General features: G+C 39.4%; 2 protein-coding genes across 14 annotated transcripts in view; one reads left to right on the top strand and one right to left on the bottom strand.

The window, feature by feature from the left end:
* The window catches only part of VEZT (vezatin, adherens junctions transmembrane protein), a 61,810-nt gene extending 52,704 nt beyond the window's left edge, over nucleotides 1–9,106 (top strand). Inside the window, 4 exon segments of the mRNA XM_080577441.1 lie at nucleotides 2,823–2,923; nucleotides 4,142–4,349; nucleotides 8,174–8,421; nucleotides 8,423–9,106. Of these exon segments, the coding sequence (XP_080433567.1) occupies nucleotides 2,823–2,923; nucleotides 4,142–4,349; nucleotides 8,174–8,421; nucleotides 8,423–8,767 (902 nt within the window). The 3' untranslated portion in view covers nucleotides 8,768–9,106.
* A 3,908-nt stretch (nucleotides 9,107–13,014) lies between these two features.
* The window catches only part of LOC308188444 (uncharacterized protein C3orf20-like), a 44,204-nt gene continuing 30,925 nt past the window's right edge, over nucleotides 13,015–26,293 (bottom strand). For 10 of the 13 annotated variants that reach the window (XR_013945507.1, XR_013945508.1, XR_013945509.1 and 7 more), the window contains 2 exons: nucleotides 22,194–22,336; nucleotides 13,015–20,416 (listed from right to left, as the gene is read on the bottom strand). Coding sequence is in view for 10 of the 13 variants with exons in the window: in XM_080577450.1 (XP_080433576.1) it covers nucleotides 22,256–22,336 (81 nt within the window). In the remaining 3 variants the exon portion in view is untranslated. The remainder of the gene's footprint in view (nucleotides 20,417–22,193; nucleotides 22,337–26,293) is intronic. The other 3 variants (XM_080577451.1, XM_080577454.1, XM_080577456.1) reach the window with 3 other exon arrangements.

Here is a 26,293-nt window from a genome sequence, read left to right as displayed (position 1 = left end):
GGTTTCTTACAGATATATTAAATAATTCTTTTTGTTAAACTCTGTCAAAGACATTTAGGTCTAACTGATTGAACATTCAGACACTCCCAGCAGCCTTTCATGAATGGTGAAACTGGCATGTATTGTAGCCTATGGTATAGTAACCACTATAGTAACGAATGTCGTTTGACTACTTTTGTTTACAGGACTCTTCAGTATTTCTACCACCAGTCCTGTTAGTCACTGATCCTGCCACGTTCAGAACAGAGCCTGAGAGGAAGTGGTGTTTTAGCAACTTTAGGGGAATTCATCTCTACTTGAAAGCATGGGGCAATGATAGACTTATGGAAACACATCAATCTCTACTTGTTTTAAACATTAGTTGATTCTAGACTTTCAGCCAGCTTCTGTGTATCCATTCACCTCTTTTCTTCACGCACAAAACTGATTTATCACTTGAGGCCTCAATGATTCAAGCATACAATGATCTGCCGTTACTTTTACAGAACACCTTTTATGGCTAGTTACTGTTGTTTTAACAGTTTTTGAAATAATGGCCCTCAAACTGTTTAAATTCCATCCTTTTTTCCTTTTAGAAAGAAAGAACTGTCTCTACATTTGCAAATGTATACACCTTTTTTAGATTTTTTGTACCATAGTACTCTGTTGCAAGCTCCTGGTTTTTGCAGTCCTTTGATCCATTGGAGAGGAACTAAAGCAGCATCTTTAGTTAAACACTGTGAATTCATGATCTTGAAACATATCCTTAGAAATGTTATCCTCCCATACAGACGACAAATACAGCAGCCTGTACATATTAGAGCAGCTGTTTTACTCTTCTGATTTAAGAAGGCAAGTTTATTGCTGGTAATTTTCATAGTACTCTTTAAAATTTGTCTTCATACCTTCAGAAGCATATTTTTATTGTTGCTATTATTGTTATTATTAAAATGTTTTTATTCCAAGGCACAGCTATGTAATGGACAAGTCATCTTGATATTTGTAAAATAATTAGCTCAGGTCAGTTTTCCACTTCAGATTTCACTATGTGCTTCCCCTTTCTTTTAAATGATCACTGCATTTAGATACATGTGGAGTGTCAAATCTGCAGCTCAACCAAAGCAACTAGGGAATTAAATATTTTCCTTGTTTGCAAAAGCAGGTAACTGAGCACCAGTAGAGTCATTGTTAATGTGACTGCCTACTGTCAGAATACCATCCCGAAGTATTCAATATATAGATAAGGAATTGAGAATAAGGGTGGGTGGGGTTTGGCAAGGCTACCTAGCCCATTTCTCTTCTCAGGGGTAAATTAGTACTTGTACCATGTGTGAGTAAATGTTTGCCTGCTCTTAAAAACTTCTCTTTAGAGACATTTTACAGTATTTCCAGGCATCTATTCCAGCACTTAAGTCTCCTTACCAGCAGAAGTTTTTTTCTTGTATTGAATATAAATCTCTCTTGCTGCAATTAAAAAAACAGTGCTTTTGATCCACCCACAATGGAAATCCATTTCTTCTTTATAGCCCTCTCTTACATATTTGAAGACAACTGATAACATTTCTGTCTTCTCTGCATAACCCTGTCTCCTTCAAATCTATGACGGTTATACTTTATGTAGCCCTCTGATCATTTCAGCTGTTTTTCTCCAGCCACCCTTTAGCTGGTCTACAAGATTATTGAATGGGGGAGTCTCAGCCTGGGCACAATATTCCATCCACAGCCTGATCAGTGCCAAGGAGAGCAGAAAAGTGATTTCCTGTGTCTAACAATCCGTGCTGCTGTTTATATGTACTATTATGTAGTCTGGCTTTTTGCTTGCAGCAGGGTATAATTGACTAGCTTCCTCAGATCTTTTTCTCAGTGCTGCTACCCAGTCAGTCATATATTTGTGCATTTGACTATTCAAAGACACAAAATGTCACAGCCACTGTCACTGGACTCTGTATCTGAAATCCAGTTCTTCCTGGGGTGTCTCTAATTTTCCAGTATTATTTTTTTATTCTACCCATCAATATCCTTGCAGGTCATCCTTATGGCAGCAGATTTAATTAGATTAAACACTTCTGGTGTGTGGTGTTTTTTTGTTTTTGTTTTTAACCCATTGGAAATGTTGAAGAGTATTGGACTTGGGGCAAATCCTCACTAAGTGTATTGTTCCTGTCTGAAAATGGTAACTATGTTATTTATCCAGGAGATAAACAACACCTAGTATCAAATCTTCTAGCCTAGGTATTTTGTTTAAAAGTATGTATTGACACTGTGTCAAAAGCCATACTGGAAACAAAATGCAGGATGTCTTTGACTTCTTTCTATTTTAAGGATAATGGAATGTCTTGACATCTTCTGTTCTCAATAAACCCACACTGGCTGTCGTTTACCGCCTTGCTGCCTTCCTAGTAGCTTTCTATAAGTTTTGCTTATTTTTTTTTCCCAGTATTTTCCAATTATTTGAAGCTGATTTGCCTATAATTTGCCATCTCGTATTTTACTTCTGCATTTAAACTTGGGCACCAAATCTATTTTCTGTTTTTACAGATTTTTGTCTGTCTTCTGTAGTCTTTCAAAGCCTATTAAAAAAATTGACATCTGTTAGTTGAAATAGTATAGTTCAAGGTGAGTTTGTTGAAGCCCAGCTTATATCAGAGAACACTTAAGTGTCTTAGCTATTTTAACATAGTATTTCAATGTATTCTAATCAACCTTCTGACTATTTTTTCATATGTGCCAATCCTGTCTAGTGAAAAGGCCTGGACCCTGCCTGAGCAAGTCAAAAATATTACTCAATGCTCAAAATTTTTCCTTTTTTTTTTCTTCATTGCTTTCTTTCCTTTCCCCTAAAGGCAAGCTTGAAGCTTTCTGTGACAACCTACAGTGTACTACCGTACCTTTAATGCAGCCTACCATATACATAGAAGACAGAGATCCAATCCCCGAAGAGCAGGTAAAAAAAAAAAAATAAAGGATCATTTTCAATGATGGGCTTCTTTTCTATATCCATCCCTTTTTCAGTTGTTTGTGCAGTGACTTTCTTGTCTTCTCAAGGCAGGTCAAGTAGGTAGCCAGTGCCATTTCATAAATGCACTCAGTGAAAAAATTGATGTATTTTTCCCTCTGATGATCAAAGAGGATGTATTCCCATACTGGGGGAGGGGGAAAGAAGAGCATCAGTATTCACTTGTTCTTGTATATATTGTTAAAAAAAAATGAGAAAAGGAGAGCAGCAATACAGAGTAATGTAGAAAAAAATGTGAATTGCTGAAAGGCAGTACATAAAATTGAGTCCTACTTGCATATTATTGAGCTGACACAACAGCACAAGGAAGAAGCTCCTGAACAAACCAGCCTGTCTTCAGTTTGTATAGTGTCCGCATTTTTGGGTACCTAAAGCAGACTGTGATGCTGAACAGCTTCATGTCATTTCCCCGCTCCAGGGAAACTGCTGTGTAATGTGCTCTGTGTAATGCAATGTGTTAGGCCGTCCTGAAGAGAAGTTAGTCTTCTGTCCTAAAGCTGAGTGACAGATACATTCTGCAAGCAGATCGACACCTATGCTCTGCTCTGTCCCTCCCTTACCCTCTCCCTCCCTCACCTTCTATCAAGCCTACCTCACTTGTTTTCTCTCTAGGTTTTTTTTCCCCATATCAAAGATCTGGAACTAATAACTTCACCAGCTGTCTATCATAACATAAATGGAGTTCATTTTTCTTTATATTGTAGTGTTCTTCATTGTAGTTAAATTTGGAGGCGGACTTTGCTTTTCTCCTTGATAATGATTGATATAACTTAAATTAGCATAGTGCCTGACTGAGAAAGAATTGCTTATGGTGTGAATTAAATAAAAACAAAACAAACAAACAAAAAAATCAGCATTGCTTATTTCCACCAGTCATTGTGGACTCCCTTTTTCAAGGTATATCACTCGGTCATTCTTGTGTAAGAAACTAAATCTTGGGTGACTGCAGTAGTGTTTTTAGTCCACCTTAAATGAGTGGGCTTACTCCAAAATTATATAACTGAGAGTGGTGTCAGATACACTGGCTTTGTTCAAACAAGGCTCCATCCTTCTACTGCAGTTGTCTTGTGTTGAAATCACTTGGTCATGCATCGGCTTGAAGTACACTGAAAGTGAATATTAAAAATATGTTTTTTCTTTTTTCAGGAATTGGAAGCATATGTTGATTATTCAGATATGGACAATGAATATAATAGGGAAGCTTTTGACTGCTTTTCCCAGGAAGAGAGAGAGAGACAAAAACGAGAGAGAGAAGAATCTAAGAGGGTGTTACAGGAATTGAAATCTGTACTGGGTTTTAAAGCTTCTGAAACAGAAAGACAGAAGTGGAAGCAGCTGCTATTCAGCGACCATGGTAAGCATTGCTTTTGAAAATTAATGCCTTTCTAACAAAGGGTAGGTGTCTGTTTACCATCAACCTCAGACTGTGTTAGAATTCAAATACTGCTCAGCTATAGCAATGTATTTGGTAGAGCTGTGTGGCCTTAGTTTTTTATTCCATCTCCTTATATTATTTGTAGCAATCATTTTACTATATATTGAAAGGAACTCAAAAGAACGTGAATTTGGCTTCAAACAAAAATATTGAGCTAAAGCTATTAAGCACAGCATAAAGAGAACTGTCAGGCTATAAACCATACAAAATGAACTGACTTTCTCTCATCGCTTTCCAGTAAACATGAATTTTAAATTGGATTCATAAATAAGTTATTTTTCAGAATTTAAAGAAACTATCAGAATTTATCCCAGACTTACAAAAATGGATAGATTAAAGTGAAGAGCTAGACTTTGAAATATTAAAGGCTCATAAAAGACTAAGATGGACTTCTGTTTCCATGGAAGAGGGAGCATGCAGAATATATTTAAAAATAAATAAATAATACTAACAAGAAGAGTTCTTCCAAATTACTCTTTCCAATTCTGGGGACTGCTGGGTAGCTCTATCCACTTGAACTTGAAGATAAGAAAATGAAAATTTCTCTTGCCTCAACAGGACAGCCTGTTTCAGTTCCAGCAACAAGACTGGATACAACTTGATTGCTTTTGCTGCTTGAGCTGCTTGATTTATTATCTTTAAAATTGGTAGTGGTTTGTTTTTTCCTTTTTCTGTTCTTTTCCCCATTTTCATTCCTTCCTCTTACAGACAGGTTAGGAAGAGCCCTCTAAAAATTTTTCATGTTCTATGTTAAGAAAAGCAACCCTCAAGTCTGGCAGCAAATCCACTGCCTCTGCCAGTGCTTACCAGATAAAAAGACCATCGATTGCATTCTTCAGTAATTTAGTGGGAACACACAGTAACAGACCATACCAAAGAAACAAAGACTGTTTCTTTTGACATCAAACCCACAAAAATATGTGCTTCACAACTTTTCTCTTTATGTCATTTGAAAGGAGAAGGGAGGAATCCTACCTCCAGTTCAAGTCTTGACAGATCTAGTGACTGTTGTAGAAAGTTCTTTGTCGGGAGAGCTTGCATAGGATATTTCCTTATCTAGGTTAGCAGCTGATACCTGTCCACATCAGTATATCTTCAGGCCATTTGTGGCCATAGCTTTCTAGAAATTAATAGACTGGCTCACCTGAACAGCTGTAACAGCTGAAAGAGGAGTCAGCTGACTCCTGTGATCTTGAGTAACCATTCACTTGAAAGCCTTTGTGGCTCATGTTGGTTCCTTTCCTTTTCACATATAAATATTACGTTGTTTTAGGATTAGAGATTCTGCAGTGGGGAGGGAGGAAAGTGTGATTTCCTTTCTTCCATGTTGTAGTTGAAAATATGAGGAAGGACAGTTTGTGAAAATAATTAATATTGTCTCCTTTTGTCTCAGACTCTGTATATCTTAATCTGAAATATTGATATGGACAGCAGACATAACATCTTCTGCTGTTTTTAAGGAATTTCTTCATTATTTCTTCAAAAGAAACACAAGTCAGTTAAATATGACATGATGGACCCCGACATATCTCTCTTGCAGACATTAATTTATCTCTTTAATTTATCATTCCTTTAAGAAACATTTTTGTGAGCTGTGCTTCCCATATTGATGGTTGGCATTATCTTGAAGAATTAAGAATTAAATTAAATTAATAAGAATTAAACCAGAAAGGTTTGTGTTCTTGTCTGCATTGGCTCAAGTCAGTGGATGGTTTTGATATGACCCATTTCCATCACCCTCTTAAATCTTGCTTTTACAGGATGATCACATTCCAGAAATCATACATTCTCCTAACTTGCAATTGTTGTGAAAAAAGATCCCGGAAGATGCTAAGGCTAAAGCCTTAGGCACATAGCAAGCCGTTTTGATTTGTTAAGGGTTTTTTGGTTCATCGATGAAAGGGCTGGGCTGGTGAGGGTTTCTACATAAAAGAGGTCAGTTCCCAACAAGTTGATACACCCAAAGAACACAGCACGAAGTCAACTACAGATGATAGGCTGTATTCCAGAAGAAAAAATCTTAGCAAAACACCAGACTAAGGCAAATGTGCCCAAGCCTAGCACCATGGTAATAATGCTTACAGTCTGGGCACTCAGTTACATATTGGAGTGCTGATGTGCTTCTATTTTTGGTCCTTGGGCATCCCATTGAACCAGAAAAACAGAGGTACCTTTGAAGGGGTCCATGAAGTTACTAGGGGATTTGTTTTCATTTATCAGACAACATCAAACAACGTTCTTCTGGTGCAAAATCACTTCTAGTCTTTCTTCTCCCCTCGCCCCCCACCAAAATTGCATTCTGTCAGTGGCTGTGTTGCACCCAGCTGTTTACCCATCTGCTGTCTTTTCCATGCAACAGTTCTTATAAAACTGTTTCCCAGTTTTTCTCTGTGTTTGGAAAGCTATACTCTGAGAATTGGTGAATTCCACCTTGTTTATTAACTAATCAATTCAACCAACTGCCCAGCTGCCAACCTGAAGTATCTACGTTTCTAGAGTTTTGGCTTTGGAACTGTTCTTTGGAGGCAGTAGGCAACAAATTTGCTCCCAAATGATAATACTATTGTGTGTATTCCTGCCTCTTCAAGCAAACAGGCAGAAATGAGCGGCAGGATTTTGTTTTTATTTGCTTTTTGTTGGTTTGTTAGGATTTTTTTAAGCAAGAAGGGGAGAAAGCTGTTCTGTTAATAATTGAGATGAGTCTGGTGCAGTGCTCCTTCAGTATATGAGTTTTTAAAACAATACAATACAAATTCTAAGACACAGTCTTTCAGTGTGCTCGTGAAAATAATTATCAATGTGACAGTCGTAATGATGCACCTGCCTTCAGCTAGCTAAAATAAATATTGCTGCAATAGGATGCAATGGAAAAATCCTAATACCGTAAATTTTGTTTCCCGTGAAAAGTTTGCGTATTTCCCAGAGTTATTTTCATCTCTGCTTACAGGGGTAAAGTCAGAATGGAATTAGAAAGGGAAATGCCACTTGGGAATCTGCTGTTGCTGCTCTCATTTATGTTCGTGCTGCTACTCTAATGGAGCTACTGCAGTATAGGGAATCTGTTACTTGGAAATGGACATTATATCGTTTTCTTAAAAAGAAAGACGTCTGTTCTTCAAGAAGTGATTGTACCGAGTTATACTAACCCTTAACACTGGGAGGAGAGACTTCCTGGCAAGCATCCCGTTGCTGGCAATGGGACTCGCTGCTGCTACTAACTTCAAGAGAGGCTAAATTAAACCACACTTTATTTGTGAGGACACCTTACCTGGCTGTATGAATACATGTTGTATTTGTATGTTGTGATGTGAGATCAGATATTGCACATAAGGACTGTTTCATGTACCAGCTGTATTTATTGGGTTAGGTAAACCATTGTCTAAAACAAAGACAGTTCAAATCTGTATGCAGTGCAGTAGTTTTTACTTTAACGTTGAATGCATCGTCTGTGGTTTGATGCCATTTTTGAACATCATCAATTTCGTGCCATCTTTTTATATCACAAATTTTAAGGCTTAGTTCCGACAAGCAGCTATCACATTTCATTTCAGCTCTGTGGTTTAGAAAACACTGATTTATTTTAGGTTTTCTTTGATTTGTGTTTTTTGTTACTGTCGTGTTTTGTTTGTTTGGTTTTTCAATCCATTTTGACTCTTCCAATCCTGCACCTTTTCAAACACAAATATTATTTATATATAACACCTTGCTTTTAGTTATCAATTCATTTTTTTCCCCTTTTTAAGCTGCAGTGAAACCCTTGTCTCCTGTAGAATCGCTGAAGCTACTAAGTAATTTGGAATCACACACGAATTCAGATACAGAAAAGCAGAACTGCAGCCAAAGTTGTGATAAATCTGAAGAAATAGACTCTAATCCAAAAGTCAATGCTGCAGATAAAAGCAGGACAGAATATTTGTATGAAGATCCTGAGATGGAGAAAAACAAAGACAGTACTACTGAAGACAGTATTTCTGCAGGGGCTGAAGAAAGAAATGTGTTATCAGTATGAAGGGGAAGTTGAAGATCTCAAGCCAAGCGATATGGATGTAATAGAGGTTTCACAGCCTCCTTCTAAGGATGCATTGCATTCAAAAATAAAGCATAGGCTGGCTCAGCTCCACATATCAACAGATTTTAACTTCACATCTGGTCTGGCTGCACAAGTTGCTGCCAGGTCTTTCACTTTTACTACAATGCAGGAACAGACTTTTGGAGATGATGACGAGGAGGAGGAGGAGGAGGGAAAAGGAGGAAGAGAAGGAGGCAAGAGCATGAAGGCCTTTGTGGAAGGTTTTGAGAATGAAGGTAGAGGCTCTGAAAGTGAAGGAAAAATATAGTCTGAGCTGAACTTTGTTAAACCAACAGAGGCAATTTGGTAGAAAAAGAAATATAAGGTGGGGGGTTTTAAGATGAAATTACTGGGTGGAAAAAACAATTGGAGACCTAAATGTAATGTTTTGTTCCCTAAGTCTGATACACTAAATGGGGACTTCTAAGTATATTGAAAATTTGAAGGTAAGACAAATTTAGGCTGCATCCACCAAACAGTTGGCTGCTGCCTTTTTAAGATCTTAGTGGTGAGTTTTGGATTTACCTTAGTGTTTTCTGTTTTATTTATTTGTATCATAACGTGCTGTTGTTGATTTTCTAAAAAGAATGAAAAACAATGTATTGAATTACAACAGACTCCGTCTTTTGCTTTCTGGTATAGTTGTCATGGTATCATATGTTAGTTCCAACAAAAAAGGAAGAACCTGAGCTGTTCCCTGTGATCATCTTCTACCAATTCTCATGTCTGCAGTGAGTTGGTTAAGCCACCACAGGCATTCGTGATTCCGTGGGTAGTGATGCTCCCAACTAAAATGTAGAGTTTTAAGTAAAAAACTTGGAAGAACTAGTATTTTATGTGTCCTGGGGCATGGGGCTGAAATAGTATAAAGTTGGTCATGCTTCATATTAAGGTTTATAGAGAATTTTATGAAGGGTTAATAAATGTTGTAATTCATGTTAGAAAGGTGTAGTACGTGTTAGGGAGGGCTTTAAGCATATCAGTAGAAAGTACTATAGAGAGGTAGAAGCTATCTGTTGGATTTATAATAGATGAGAATTAAATAGCTATTTATTAAAACAGCTATTAATTATTTGTTAACCTTTTATAAATTAAACCTTAATATAACATTTGATTTTTGATATAATGATTGCTTGTACATTTTTGTTTATGTCCTGAAGTAATTTTCTTAAAGCAAAACTGACAACATCTATGGTATTTTAATAGCATATTTGCTCTTCCCTAATGTTCTTCCATTTTTCCTTAGATCACAAGGGTCACACAACCTCGTGTGATTAAGATCCATGAGAGAACGAGACTTTTCTAAGGTGTATCTTGTAACTTGGTGGACACCTAAGTTTGGATGTTTGATATGAGGTTATGCGAGTTGTTTTTCCTTTGAGGTGGTTTTACGAGGAGCAACAAATGGCTATGGCAGATGGTCACCTCACAGAGGAGCCGGGGAGTGGTTTTACTGCCTTCTCTCCCTTTTGCCCTCAGACACAAAGGTCTTATGCCTCTGTTGGTGAGAGAACAGCCTGTTTGTATGGACCTGTATGTATGTGGACCTGGATAAACTTCCAGTCACAAAATGCCTCATCAGTTTCTTAGGGTATTTATTGCCTCTTTGAGCCTGCTGATTTTATAGAATACAGGCTGTGGAAAAGCAAGTGGTTCAGAGCAATATCTTTTACTAGGATGCTGTCTTAGGATGTGGGGAAGCTAACGAAGGTCAGCAGGGTAGGGTGGGACTCTTGACCATATGTCAGGAAACGTGTGCTTTCTTTCAACCTCTCTTCTCTTAGTGATTTTGTGTGAACACTCTGAGTATGTATATTTTTTTCACAAACCCTAAATAGGAAAATATCAATTTATAGAGGAGGTTGTATGTGATTTATGCTATTCTTTCACAATATAATGCCTGTCTTTCCCCTGACAGACAGGATTGGGTAAGGGAATATTCTGACATCCTTCATTAACCAGTAACCATGTTTGTGCGCTTAATTACTTGTAAGTGACTGGAAGCTAAATGGATGGTGGCTAGGGAGAGGGGGACAGGCAATATGCTTCTCATAGTACTTTCAGAAGCTAAGCCTCCTTTTAGTTGTAGGATATAGTCTTCTCTAGATACATAAAGGTTAGGATAAGATGATGAAACACATTTTTTATTTTCTCTGTGGTAAGCAATCAAGACTGGAACAACTGTTTTGGATAAGTGGTGTTTGAAGCGTTGCCCGTGCTTCTGAAAAATAAGTCTTCCTCATCCTTGACTTGAGATCCTTGATTCTTCACTAAGTGCCCAGATATTTTTTGTTCCTAGGTAATTGTTCTGGCTGCCTGTTTGTTCCATTACCATTTTTCCACAAGCTCACCCACGGACATCCCATGATCTGATATAGTGTATCCCCAAACTGATACTTTTTTCATCTAAACTTTCCCCACAGGATCCAGATCTTAGCTTACAATGTAGTTGGCTATGATACCAACTTGGGAACATCATCAGATTTAGGATATGAGTTACATCTCTCCTCACAGTTTTGGATAATATCAATAGTTGCATGAATGTTTTGCATTGCTACTAAAATAGGTTTCAGATTTAACTTCTGTAAGAGTTGCTAGTTCTTTATTCCTTTGCTTCAGTCCTTAGCAAAAGACCTGGAAAAGAGACCTTGGCAGCTCACATGGGACCTATTTTTATAAAATGCTGGTCTCAGTGATGAAACTGGTCTAAGAAGCCCCATCCACCATTCATTGTTTGTTTTCATCCATCAGCTGGGTCAACACAAGTTTTTGTGGCCGTGTTATTAATCAGACCACTGAGTCTGCTTGGTCAAAAAAAAAAACAAAACACCCCACATCCTTTTTAGTGTTTATTTTTCACCTTGTTTATTGTAATGATGCAATTTACAGCATTTACCTCCAAACAGCTGTATCAGCACATACTGTGTTGCTGACATGAGGCTCAGGATTGCTCGCATTTACATTACTGGCAATGACAATGTACTGTGAAATTACAGCCTTGACATGAGAGATGGGTGTGATCAAAGTATGACTTTTTGGAGCAAATTCTGATTCTACTTGAACAAAGAGATTTTCTACAAGCAATTTAACTGATTTGCACAGTCTTACTTAATGCAGTCTTAGAAGTTGTATATGTGAACACCTGGGTTCACTTGCTCTCTCTCCCTCTCATCCATCACATCTATATATAACTGCTATCAGGTCATTTATTTAAATTTATTTAGTATTCTCTGTGTAAAAATTTGGCTAACAGTCTACAGCACACAAAGCATGTCTTCCTTTAATAACCAGGTTCTATCTATATATATAAACATGCTGTTATAATCCGGAGTTCCTCACAAGAGCGAAGAGCAGAGCTAACAATAACTGCATATTCCATTTCGGATGAGCAGCTCTGTGAAGTTGTAAAGAAACAAGTAACTATACGTGGTTAAGTAATTTATTTTTCTCCTACCTAACTGGAAGGCACTCCAAAGACAGTATTTGCTTCTTCAGTTGGATTGCAATCTAGCACTACATCTTCTATGTCGCGTGGTTTTACAGCTACAGATATAGGTAGGCAAAGGCTTAAACGAGGACGAAGATCTATGATACAAAGACATTAATTGTTCCTTTTCTTAGTGTATGTCTTCATGACAGAAATGTAGCACTGGTGTAATGGAAGCATGTATTGAATATTACAGACAACACAGAATCTTTCAAATGTCGAATATGCCTGTGTCACATTCAGTTGTAAGCAGGATCAGCAAACATGAGGGCTTCTGCTATTGGTTTCAGTCGTGAGGCAGCTGACTCCTGACAGAGGATTACTGGAGATGACCAACTCTTGCAGTTCGTTATAAAAATACAGGATGAAATTTGGCAGAGCAGCCAGTTTTACTGAGGTTTCAGACTCTGCCCTGAGCACATTTGTGTGACCAGGCTGATTATTTACAGCATTGGAAATTTTATGTGCATCTGGACAGCAGAATTTGCAATTGTCTTATTAATCTCTCTGCCAGTTAAAAAAAAAAAAAAAAGAGGAAAAAAAAAATCTAAATGGTGGAGTATGTAGAATTGTTGGCCTATACTGAACTTTGTAATCTGTTTGTCTGCCTTTTTTTTTTCTTTCTTTCTTTTTTAAACAGAAACAAAGGCTCAAGCATACTAAACTGTCTGTCTTCTTTTGAATTGATTGGTTAAGGGCTGCTGTTGCTCTGCAAGTGGGTTGTTCCTATGGTTAACTACTATTTAGAATTAACACTTCTGCGTAGCCTGTCATCTGAAAAAGAGGGCAGTGTGAGAGAGGCACTTGGTCAGTAAAAGGCTCGACTATTCTGGGATCTTGTCTGTGACAGGGGCTAATAGCAGATGCTGAGGGGAGAGTAGGAGAAGGGAGCTCATAAAATGATGAGCAAAGTCCCAACATTTTGTGTCTCAGGGACTTACTGAGCCAATGGTGGCAGCTGTCAGCTTAACATGATGGAACCTTCTTCCACAGATTTCTTCAGTCTCGTGTTAGGCTGATTGTTAGTAGTTCCTATGCCAGTATGTGCTCACCTTTGTTACAGTCTTTTACAAACCAGAAGATTTGTCAATATTGTTTCTCTCTCTTTTTTTTTTTTTTTTTAAACCGAGCAAGCCCACTTCTGTCAGCTCATCTACAGAGGTCATGTTTTCCACCTTTTGTTTGCTCTCCTTAGAAATACATTCTGTGTTGTGAAGTATAATGCCCAAAGTGTGCTGCAGTACTCCAGGTGTAACGTCAGCAGTGCTGAGTATAGAGCAATAATCAACCCCCATAAATCAACAGCTAAACTATTTCTGAGTCCATCTAGGAACAAAACCTTTTCAGATCTTTTACCCATAGGTACTACGATGAAAAATGGAAAGATTTGGTCTGATGGAGGAGAAGTATTTATTCACTGTCACCAGAATTCAGTTCCACAATGTTTTTCTTTGCTAACAAAACAAGAAGTTGTTAAATCAAAGTGATCTTCCAACAGCTTCCACCTGGTCTAACACAACTAAAGATGCCAAACAACACTTCTTTAAATTTCAGCTTGACTTTTCATAGCTGTTCTGATCTTTGATGCGTAAGCATGTATCACAAAATAGATTATCACACAAGAAACATGGCAGTGGATATATGGATATCAGAGGTCAAACTGAAGGCTTCTGTGACTCATTTTGAAAGTGCTTGGAGGTGTGCTTTATTCATATTCTCCTGATATTTAATTCCTTCATCTGTATGCTTTTATTTCATCACCTTGATTTTTAAATGCCAAAAAATACACTTCGATTTGACTTGGAAATTTGTACAGTAATCAGATGGCCATAGGTAGGGGTAAAAAAAATATTTGTAAACAGTTAAAGCAGTACAGTTTGAGCTGCAGATACTCAGTATGTAACTGTTTTCGATAGTCTGCCTACCTGTCACACTGCCATCTCTTAAAGTTCTTGGCAGGTTTGTCAGAATAAAATTAGATCCAACAGCCTGAATGCCCTGTTAGCCCATTTTACACTTTCTGAAATTACCATAGGATTATGAATAAGTGATTATTATTTAGTAGGGAAAAAAAAAAAAGGTTTGTTTCCCAGTTACAAAGTGGCTTATTTTAAATGAGTTGAATAGGACCAAAACCTGAATGCTTTCACACGATCAGCATATTTTGACCTTTACATGTGCTTAGACTTCAATCTTGTAGGCCTCACAGACAGTCTGCTTTAGGGGATGCAGTTCTGTAGCAGCTTAAGCCAATCTAGGTCCAGGCTGCCGTGGTCCTGCCATGCCTGTGACCTCTGTGCCTCCTTCAGGCTGGCTTTTGCAACCACTCAGTGATTTAGGACCCTGATCTGGCTGAAAATGTGCCACTGCTTTAACTTTCAGCTGGGCTGGCTCCCTCAACTAATTGTGTTGTTGAAAGGTCACTGGTAGCATCTCAGGGGAGCAGGAGGGAATACATGCCTTGGCGATGAGGAGAAATGCCATAGCCTGAACTTCAATCAGTTTGAATTAATGTTTACACTCTCTGAATTACATCATTAGTGTCTATACTGAAGTGGGATTAAGTCAACTCCATATGTCACTTCATCTCCATATTTTCTGTTGATTGAGAATGATGCCACTCATTAATTCCCTCACTCATTTTGACTACTTTGTTCTTCAGACCTAGGCTACCCAAGACCTGTTGTGTCATACCCAATACAGCCTCTAAGGATTGTTTGTTATACTGCCAGTAAAATTCAGTAAAATTAAAACTATCATACATGTCTTTTCCTTTTTTTTTTTCTTACTATTTTTACCTTTCTGGCAAAAAAGTCACCCACAGTCCTTTCCCTGTATCACCATTCGTAAGAGTTTCAGATTTTAAAATACACAATTTCTGTGATGTGTTTGTAACACAGCTTGATTCTTCTGTATCTTCAGCATTGGAATGACTTGATCTAGAAATGTATCCTGGCTTTCCCAGTTGAGAACTAGGATGGAAGATGGACGCCATAATGGGCAGTACTACAATCAAAACAGAGCTAATAATGTATGGCAATACAGATTTTCAGTGTGTATTGGCTTTTGTAAGTAATTCTGTCTTGCTGAAAAACACCAGGCTGTGTTGTAGAAATAACTGCAATTTTAGTACAAGGTCCCAAAATAACTGTCATTAGTTGGCTCAACCTGTGCACAAATCTTAATATTTAAAGACTGCTTCCTGACCTCCTTCAGCTGCATGGATGAGAAATCAAAATAATCTTGAATTTCCAAGTAGAGAGTGATCAATGCTTTCCATTACTTTGTGCTATTGAAAGGAGGTCCATTCCTATATAAATAGAAAGAAAAAAGTCAGTGCTTAGTATCATTCTTCAGTTGTCATTACTAACAGTTAGGCATTTGATCCCAATAGAAGCACTATAAATTAGGGCTGTTTATGATGTTTGATGTGTGTTTCTAAAAATAATAATAATAAAAGGCTTTAAATGTAATATGGGATAAAAGCCAGAACTCTATGAATTGTCCTCAGGATCTTTCATCCAAAGCCACAGGTGACCAAACGCAAACAAGTTCGTGCTGTCTGTTGCTGTGCAGCTCGGTATGAAATTGTGCTCGAGGCTTTTAGCATCCCGATGTGAGTGTTCACAGCCTGCCTGTACCTGTGTGCTCAGGTCTGCAAGGGCTGTAGAGACCTGCAGACACCACAGAACAGCACTGTACAGGAGCAGGAAGGCTCAAAAGCATTTTGGCCTTGTCTCTGTCTTGCTCTGTTGCAGCACCCATGTCATGCAATTCCAATCATTTTTTTCCTTCTCAGCTTTCTTCGTAGGCCACACGAACCAATGGTGGTTTGGTTTGGTTTGGTTTTTCCAGTTTCTCACCTAGGTTGCAATCCTGTAATGCACCAGGTCACACGTTCCTAACAGCAGCACGAGCGTTACTCGCCACACCACAAGACATGGGGCCTGGGCCGGCAAGGGCCAGAGAAACTCTTCTGGTTTGACCACCTCTGGCAAGAGTTGTTCTGAGACGGCTGACTCCGGGGGCTGAGCCGGGACTGTTTGACCCTGCAAACATCTTTCACAGCTCCGGTTTTAGCTAGGTCTTTGCTTTCCTCCAGCAGTCTCTCTTCCCTCCTCGCAGTCTTCAGCTCTCCTCCAGCATCCTGCTACCAACTCTGCAGGAACTTGGCCGCTTTCTCCCTTTGTTTCTGAACCCACTGCCTAAACCTGCTGAAATGGCAAGTTGGAAGGAACCCACACAGAGGCACTGATGTGTGTTCCCAGCCATAAGCTCATGAACAGGATTCTTGGGGCTGGTTATTTGTCTGTCCTGACTTTCCTTCCAGGGAGCTTCACCTGCATTTCAGCCTGGCTCTCCTATTCCTTTCTGGACTTCAGAGCATTCACTTCCAGTGAGCACCCCTCAGTGATCACAAGATGGTAACATCTACCAGCAAGCCTGAGCCTTAAACGTATGTTCTTCGTTACTTGAGGTTCACTTGTTCCTTCCAACAGGAAGGTGGCACAGTTAAGGCTGAGCCTGAGTTCCCCTAAATAAGCTCGCTTCTTGCTGCAGGAGGGGCTGAAAACCTGCTTTATCGCCAATGTGCCCAACTTGGATCCACAGCTGCCTGGCCCGGAGCTCTGGAAGCTTTGGGATCTGGCAGTTGTGCTTAAACCTTTCCTGCTGTCATAAAACGTATGTTTTCAAAATACAATTGCTACTAAATCTCTGAGTCAAAGCATTTTGAATGTTTATTTAGCAGCATTAATGGATTGTTTCTCAACTTCAGGGGTTTGTGTATTTTTTTTATATGTATGCACATACTTCATACTGTACATGCATATTGCCGGCTATCACATTGAAAGCCTTGTCTAGCAAAGAAGTTATATTTTTCTCAAATCAAACTTTCCAGTTAATCAGAAGATAGACAAAGATTTAATTCTTGCTATCTAATGGCAAAAGAAGTTAATTCTGTTCTACCAATCAGACTGCATGGAGTTACTTGAAATGCACGCTGATTTTATACCCTTACTTAGAAAAGCTGCTTAGCTGTGTTTTCTCTTACCAAGGCTTCGTGCCTGAGCTGCTGTGAGTGCCTCTGTGCCTGTATACCCCTCTGCCCTGTCTCAAATGTGTAAGCAAATACATGTTCCTGAGCGTTTCCTGCCTACTGAATCGTAACATGTCCCAAAGTAGGACCTAAGGGCACCCTAGATTGCCAAGGAAGCAACAGAGAAAAGAATCTTAATAAGCTGCTGTTTAATTGGATAATAAATGAAAGCTAAAATATAAGAGGAAACATTTAAAAGAACAAACTGCAGCGAGAGCCTTCTGGCAGGGCTACAGAGGGAAACCACACGTGACAGGCTCTGAAGTTCAGACGCTGGGAAGGATCTACGATTCCTCTGCAGTGTGGAGACCGGAAACATTCAGCAGACAAGTAGTCTTCAGCAGCTGTTAAAAAAGAGCTATGTTTTATCTACATTACGTTTCCAAAGAAAGCCTCAGTCCTGCTGGGCCGGTGTTTCAAGCTGCATGTAAATCAATCTGCATATTTCTTATTTTAAGCTGTGTGTGGTGTCAGTCTCTTTCCTTAGACTGCGCTGAAAACCCATGTGGTTTGGCTCCACTGGAGCCTCCTTGCACCGAACCTGCCAGATGCTGACACTGCTTAAGCACAGCGTTGATTAAATTGGCCTCAGGCGGGTTTAGATCAGCAGGGCTTTAAAGCAGGCCTGTCCATCCGTGTCAAGGCTCCAAGAACTCAAGTTCAGGGTTGGAGGCGTGCGTGTAGAGCTGGAAGACGTGATCCACCTGTGCTCCTGGGCTTCTGCCCTTTCGTTGCCACAGGGTTTCTTGCCTGCAATATCTTCCCAAATTCTTTGGTTTCTCTTTCTTACTTTCCCATTTTACCTCCTTCCTTTTTTCCACAGATATGAAGCAGGACCTTAAGTCTTTTCTTAAACATTTGAAGATAAGCGCCATTGTGATTATTTCTAAGCTTTTTTTTTTTTTTGGCTGAATTTTCCCAACTTCAGAAATCATCTTCTCAATTGTAAAGCTAATAATTTTGAAAGTATTTTTGGTTGCTGTTATTTCTTCAGCATCTGTAACAAAAATCTGCCTTGCTATTGCATGTATGACCTTTTCTCCTTACCCTTTATCCCTTTATCTAGGTGGCATGAACATAGTTTATCCATCCTTCGATTAGTAATGATTGAATGGAAGAGGGAATGCTTTTACAGGGACGCATAAATGTTGTATCAGCATTGCTGTTTGATCTTTTATGCAGAAGTTCCTTTATAATTCCACTTTCATCCTGAAGATGAAATTAATTTTAAGTAATTTTGGCAAGAGTTAGTTTCTGCAGTATATTTTGCTGGCTCATTAGTATAAGCACTTTAGTAATGAACACTGGTTACCCTCATCTATATAAGTGCTGATGGAAGAAAGAATTTGTGTCGTATGCTTCCAGCTGCGCCTTCCCATGATCTCTCAGAGACCTGTATGCTGTGCAGCCATGTGGCAGCTATTACCGAAATCCCTTTCAGCATCACGTAAGTGGCTAGGGAGGTGGGCCTTTAGGAGGAGAGTAACAGGTAGATCTTTAACCTAGGAACTGGGCTTAGATGCTGTGCACGAGTTACCTTTTCTCATCTATCTGTATGATTCTTAAGAAACAGACTTCCCCTGTATGCTTCAGAAGTGCCAAAATAGTGGCAACAGGCTGGCTCCTTTTAGCTGAAGCTTTGTGGCTCCCTCATAATGCTTAGGCTTTATTATCAGATCAAATGCTAGTTTCTGCTGGTGTTAGGAGCTGTGGCCGATGCGCATCTCTTCCTGTACACTTTCCCTGCACTGGCTCTTCTCACTTAGGTATGACTCACTGTCGCCTAATCCATGTCCCTAGGAAGGAATGCACAGAGATGACTGGGGAAGAAAGGAAATGATTTGATCTGGAAAGGCAAGGGGAAGCTTGGTGAGGCCGGAGTGTGAGGCCAGAGTATTTATTCTTAAGTATTGAATCTTGCTGCCTAATTGGTGCGTCATTTTTTTTGTGTAGTACAAAAGATCTTGCTTATTCTTTGCTGTTTCCTGGTTGGTTTGTTTGTTTTCTTATGGGATACTGAACAGATCCAATTGCTGCTGTTAGAAGAAGCCTGTCGACCAAGAGGGGTCCGTAATGTTTTTCTTTACCTGGAGACCTTTTGAATGCTAAATTGCCTGTGTGTATTCTTCATAATGTACCATATGCAAATATTCTTCAGGAATTGATACGACCACTTCAGACAGTCAATATTTTCTATGTAAGAACTGTACGTTTCCTATACTGCCAAGAATGTATATATATCTATGAAGACTTAAGATTGTATCTTTTTGAGCAAGCCTCTTTCTTCAGCCATCTGAACCTTTCTTCCTGTTCTCGAGTTCTCTGCTAATTTATTAGACACTTGTGTTATATCGTGTACTTTTTTGTATCAGCTGTATCTCTGTATTTCTCCTTTCGCTCATTAAAACCTGTTCTTCTCATCCTTCTACTGTGCTGCTTCATATTGGCAATATATTCGTACTGTATCAGGTAACCTGGTCTCCTGTAGTGGGTCAGGCTGACAGGGAGATAGACTGGTCTTAAAAAGCCAGTCTTTCAGATCTCTTTTACATTGTTCCGCTGATCCCAACATATAATCAGTTATACTGCTACTGCTAATCTACTATATTAAACTTTCCTAGGGTAGTTTTGCAGCATCATCCACACTTTTATAAGATAGTGAAGAAGAGGTCTGTAATGGGACACCCCTAGGATAAAGAAATGAACAACACATAAAAAATGTGTAGATGTAGACACACACACAAAAAAAAAAGAGATGAAATCTGTGAGTCCCATTGATGGTGGTTTCTGCTGGTACGTGCTAAGAAACCAATGGTCTTCTTGAGTGAAGCAAGCTTTGAGGAAAGGTTGGAAGGGGAATCTAAAGGTACTTTTTCTCTGGGAGTGTGGCCTTCAACTGAAGTCAGTCAGTTCTCTATGCTGTCTCCATGCTTAACTCATCATCCAGGTGGGTGAGGAGGAAAAACTGAAGAAGGGCAGGACCTGTTTGCATACTTCCATTTGGGAAACAGCTATTTTGCAAGCAGGAAAATGCTGTTCCCATAGAAATCACTCCATGAACAGAACAGAGAAATGACAGTGCTTTGTTTATCCCCCCAGTGAAAAAGAGGAATCTTCAAAGCTTTACTGCTAATAATCCCCATTTAGCAGTGCAGGATCTTCCTTGGCCTGCAACCCTATTCTCAATATTAATGAATTCATGGCATGGTACGGAGGAGGAAGGAGTTCACAGGTCCATTACAGTGGTCCCAGGTTATTCAAATAAAGTGAACTGAACATGCACGTACACCTGTCTGTTGGGTATCCGGCAATTTTTGAGGTTGGGAGATTGGCTGGCAAGAGAGAAAATACAGTGAGTATCCGTTCTTGGAGAACCTACTGTTTGGTCTGTAATTAGATGCTGATTTAAGGAAGAAATTAACCACATCTTTAACACCACCCACATAATTATAGTAGCGTATATGGAAATAGCGATGTCACCTAGCCTTGGTTTTCTCTCCAGCTCTTCATCACCCTCTCCTTCATTAGGAGAGGTGTCTTTGTGCCCCCAGTTGCACCTGACCGTGTGTTCACAGCCTGTGCATAAAAGAACCTTGTGGAATGTCTCGGTGGTAGCATTAAGGATTTCTTGTCACAGTGCTGTGGTAGCAAGGAGCAGACACATGCGTGCAGAATAACCATCCCGGCTCGCTGACTACCTGTGACATCAGTTATATTTAGTTGTAGGCTAGACAAATGCTTATCTGTGTGACCACATACCTTCCCTTGTAAAGCTAAATTTAAGGATGATGCCACAGTGGGAAATGTTTAGAAAATTCTAGTGTAGACAAGAACGTGCACTTGAAATTGCACATGGCAGTGCGGCATTTCCAGTCAGAGGAGCATTTGCAAAAACACCCAGCCTAAAGCTAATCTGTCCTGACTGCAATCAAGAAGGCTTATCACTGACTTTGAGGGAAACCACAGCATGCCAGTAATTACCGTGTTTGAAAAAGCTGCTGTCAATTACCTGCCATTTTTAAGCCCTGTTTTCTTTACGACACCGGTAATTATTTTGTGTACATGCTACGTGACAAGTTTTCTTTGGAGAAAAATGGACTGTATAGCATGTGCCATTTTCTGCTGCTCAGCAAAAATGAGATGCATTGTTTTGTTAAGGTAAAAGAAAGGCACAGACTTTCCGTGACCTGTCAAAGCTGGCTAGGAGCAGCTCAGTAAAAGACTGCACACTTCGCTTTGGAGTATGTCATGAGTTTCTCTTTGCTATCACTGCTGTCAACTGCTTCTCAGTTATTAACAGGATTTTAATAGATCATCAGCATCACACCCTATAAGAGATATTGGTTAAATCACACCAGGCACTCCAAAGTTCAGGTTTGATTACTGGTTTGCAGCACCACTAAAATATAAATAATGGTATGGCTCCCACGAGTTCTGTAGTAAATATATTGCTGAAGTTGCACTTATTTCTCCTTTCTGCCCCTGTCTTTGTTTCTTCTTTGGGAACTTCTACAAGAGAGCTAACTGCTGCAGCATATGCTTTAGTTCCTGGGAATGCTCCCTCCCTGAGCTATATGCTCAGGATGCAGAGGTGAAGTATTTAACCCTCTGCTGCTATTTCTCCAGGGTTATGCTTCAACAGCTTCCCTGCAACTATTAGTTAAATGAAGAAGCTCATTGCCAGAAGACACCTGACTAAAGTAATTATTTTTAATTGCAATTTAATTTTTATGGATCACATCAAAAAGTAAATATAACAGCCCCTAAAACAAGAAAGTCTATCAAACATACTACAAAAGGAATGGGGAACATGTGCAGAACTGTCACCTCTATTTTCTTATTTTGTTCTTTCCAGTAACTAGGGATTGGCTTAAAATTATTCTGTAGCTCAGCAGCTGGGATTAAACAGTCCTAACTGTGGAATGGGACAGTAAGGAGTGTACAAGAGAGAGAACTCATAAATGCACCAAAAAGGTGCAACTGCTTTGATATTGAAACTGCTGCACTTGCTACTTTGGTTACAGCGCTTTATAGTCAAGATACTGAACAAAGATGCCAAAGGTCTCAGAATAAAGTGATTAAAAACCATGATGATGGAAAGTAAAATACCTGAACCTGAAATCAGCTGGAAGACAGTATCCCATGCGATAACGACTTCTTGTCATAGCTATTTATTTTTGAAGGTCTTTAGTTGACTTGCTGTACCCATTGAAAATATAGTTGGCAAAGAGTAGCTTCCCTTGAATGTACATCTGCCAAAGAAGAGAAGAAAAAAAAACAGAAAAAATTGGCAAGAGCAATCTCTTACTCTAAATGAAGGTGATAGATTGAGGAACAAACAAAAAAGTTATTAGCAGGCCTGACTAACAGATTTATGGCATACAGCTTTCACCTTTCATGAATTGCTTTGTTAAATAAAATCTTCAGTTTCATTTAAGAAATTAAGAAAACTTTCCTGTCCTTCAAAGTTTTCAAAACACCGATACTAATATCTGGAGTGTATAACTCAACATTTTGCTTACTGCTCCATGGACTACCAAAACCCAGCACCATCCACTCCATCCAACTGATGTCCAACATGACATATTTGAAGATGAAAACAGACAAATAATCTAAGGCACAGGAAAAATGCACTTTTTTTTTCCCCCACATATTAACTCGTTCCCCAACACTGTAAGGAGGAGTAGAAACAGTGTGTTATACTTCTAAACTTTCATAAATAGCAATGAATGTTCTTACTATAAATACTAAACCTCATGTAGAAACAAGTTTTTAGAGAAGGAAGATGAGCAACATCACTGGATGAGTGATCTTAAACCTACAGGAACTAGCTAGGCCTGATGTTCAAAGCCATAAGAGTTGAAAACATGGGCAAAATCTGAAAATACAGCATTTTTCTCTCCCTGGAAAAGTAAAACAGGAGACTAAAGCTAATTCAGAGCTGTTCAGAAAAATCCAGAACCATTTTTCAACTGTATTTCCAGTTTTGAACTTGTTTTTGATTATGAGGTATATTTCATAACACCTCGTTCATTTGCATGTTTTATGCAGCTGGCATTTGCAGAAGACTACCTTATCATGGTATTCTCAATGAAATAATGTTAAAAGTCAAATTTGGTTTTGTGCTGGAACTTACAATTCTTAAGCAACTCAGATTTATGATGCATTTGCAGCAAGGTCACAAAAACTGAAAGGAGAAAGCCTTCTGGATTTTTAGTGTTTCTGTTGGTTTTGGATGGGTTTGTTGGGTTGTACCTTTGTTTTTTGTCCCTGTACTCAAAACAACTAGAGCCTGTTCAAGAAAAGACAAATACTTTTTCAACATGTTGCAAAGACTGTTTCTCACAGATGTAGAAGGTGTGGAACATCCACATGAATGGTCTCAAAATTAAGGCTTGAAGAAAAGCCTGTCAAAGCTTTAGATATAAACCGAACGGAGGTGAGAGCATGGTCAACCTTTTATCAGTCGGCAAAGAAACAGTGACGTAGCTGGGCCAGATTCTCGCTGACATGGAGGCCTGTGTCAATGTTCTGGCAGTGTAAAGGGGCCTTTGTTAAGTGAAAATTGGCTTCACTGAATTTAAAATGGTAAGAATCATTTAAGCTAATGTACTGTCCAAAGCTGCTTGTGCAGGGGGATGTTCACAGTTCACACAACTGGAAACGTCTGGCTCAGCCCATGGAAGCTCTCAGTACGCAGGACTCCAAGTCAAGACTCTCTGAATACTTCAGGGTGATGCATGTTCAAGTCAATACAATAGATTGACTTGAAGGAAATCTAGAGGACCACTGAATTGTCTTCGTCATACCAATATGTGTTCATCCATAATGAAACCAGCAATGCACATAACACAGAACATCACTTTTGTGTGTGGGTAACAGAGAAACAAGCATTTTTTATCAAACATTTTTCAATTCTCCAGGCAAAAGTTCTTATAATAGCCCCATTTTACATAACCGAAACATTTTTCTTTGAGTCCAGTAGCTCGTCTCATTATTACGAAGAGCTCTATTTACCTGCATTCACGGCAAGGCAAATCCAGAAGGAATGAACGGTTTGTTTCGTACATGCTCACCATTGCACTGGGATGTTACAGGTCTTCATTTCTGTGCTCCCTTGCCTAAATCAAATGTTGTGAGCAGCGTCACCGTCACAAGAAAGGGAATCCCATAAGATCTCCTTGGGGTGAAGTTCTGGGTGTATGTCAGCAGGTGGAAATGACAATAAAATTTGGTCTTGTTTTCTGATTCTGCAGCTGTAACCCTCCATGTCTGTGTGTTCTCCCCTTGAGGTAAACTTTGCCTTCATATAGTCTGACTTTCCTGACTCTCTCTTGATTTTCCTATCCTCATTTCAGTTTCTTGCTCATGCCTTATACATATGTTTCTTGCCCTGCTTCTCACTTGTTTCATAATCAACGCCTTATCTTGCTTCCCATAGCTGACTTTCTTAGGCTGGTCTCACGTCCCCTTCCTTATTGTATTTTCATTATACAGATCCTTCCGATCTGACATCCAGTTCCTCATACTTCTCCTCTGTGTCTCTGTTACTGTTCTCCCTAAATTCTGCATGCTCTTTCCTTGTCCATGGTGGGAGCACAGAGAACAAGAAACCTCTGCCACCTGTAGCCCAGCTTACCACCTCGGCTTCATACGGCAGCAGTTTGTGCTTTGGTTTGGGCACCTCTCTCTGGTCTGTTCCAGCCGTCGTGTTCCCCATCCCAATAACCTGAATTTGCTTCCTCTTCCTGCTGCAAGCCCTTACACATTGTGTTCTCTTATCTAAGTGCTCCCCGCTGCCAGATTGATAAGGAAGCAACAAACAACACTCCTCTCCTCTCGGCTTTGTGTAACCACTGGCACTGTCCTACTGCCCAAACGCGGTGGGTAGGTGCCAGTTTTGTTATTTGGTTCAGAGCTCTGACTCTCTTCCAGTGTGGCCAGTAATGAAAACTGTAACAAGTAGATAGGGAAGGAACCTTTTGCAACTGCAGGATTGCCCATAGAGGCTTTGAAAGCCTGAAAATAATGTTGCTGTTTTCTACATTTGTTCTGCAATTGTACCAAACAAAGAGGCTGACAGGAGTGGTGGATAAATCTATTGCAAAGATGACCTGATGCGTTAATTCAGAATGCACTGAAACCTTTCTAAGAGAATACAGATGAGAAGGCTGCCCCTGGCAGTCACCGTCCCTGTCAGAGGAATGTAGCCCCTCCACTGCAATTCACCTGGCTGATTCTGTGGTGTTAGGACGTGGAGGAATTTAGTTATTCCTGCCACCACAAGCAATCAGTTTGTGCCTCCGAGCATAAAATTCAAGCGTGCTTGCAACTGTGTTTTGCTTTCAACTTTGCTTTGCTTGCATAATATATAAACGTTACCAGTCAAAGTTTTCCAGTGCTTTTCCAGTTCCTGTCACTCTTATGGCCTCTGTAACACGTCACTTTCCTAGGTTGGCATTTTATGGCATTAGTAAGAATTTAATCTTCAATGGGGTATCTTTCTGGCTTAGTTCATGCCTAAAACCGACAGAAACTGTAGAATCATAATGTTCATGAGCAGGCATCTCCAAAGGTCAACTTCTCTCCATAGGTATAAACTGCTGTAGCAAAGGGCATTTAACCATACTGGGGTAAATTTAATCCAGAGTATTATAAAACTCAAACCTTTGATGAAGGCCAAGAGATAAATTTGGAGAGCTGCATTTTGGAGTGGGGGGAGGTTCTTCCTCCTCTCAGGGCTAAACATAGTTCTGGCAAATGGCCTCAGACTGAAATTCTTGAGGGAGTCATAATAAGCAAGCCAGGGCAAAGAGGAATGTTTTTTTTCTCCCTGATTAATTATTCCACATAAAAAGGTGAAAGGTCAAAGATGAACTTAAATACTAATGAAATTCTGAACTTCAGAGCAGCAATATGTCAGAACATTAAAAAAAAAAGTCAAAATAAAAAATGTTTTGTTACTGGCAACAGTAGGTTGGTTTTGTAAGCATATATACGTATCTCAGTTCTGATTCCTTTTAACCTTTTGGAGAAGGGAAACTTTTAAATGTTAAACACAGACATTAGGCAATCCACAGGAGGGGTTTGGGGAGCTCAGCCCATACTTTTCCCCTTATGTGCCTTTCTGCATCTTTCCAGCTGACTGAAGGAGTGAAATGGGGATGTCTCTCAAGTTACCACAAGGTCTCTTTGCCCTTCTTTTCTTG

This window comes from Anser brachyrhynchus, assembly GCF_964034855.1.
Source record: "Anser brachyrhynchus genome assembly, chromosome: 1".
NCBI lineage: Eukaryota > Metazoa > Chordata > Aves > Anseriformes > Anatidae > Anser > Anser brachyrhynchus.
This window is presented reverse-complemented; position numbering and strand designations above follow the sequence as displayed.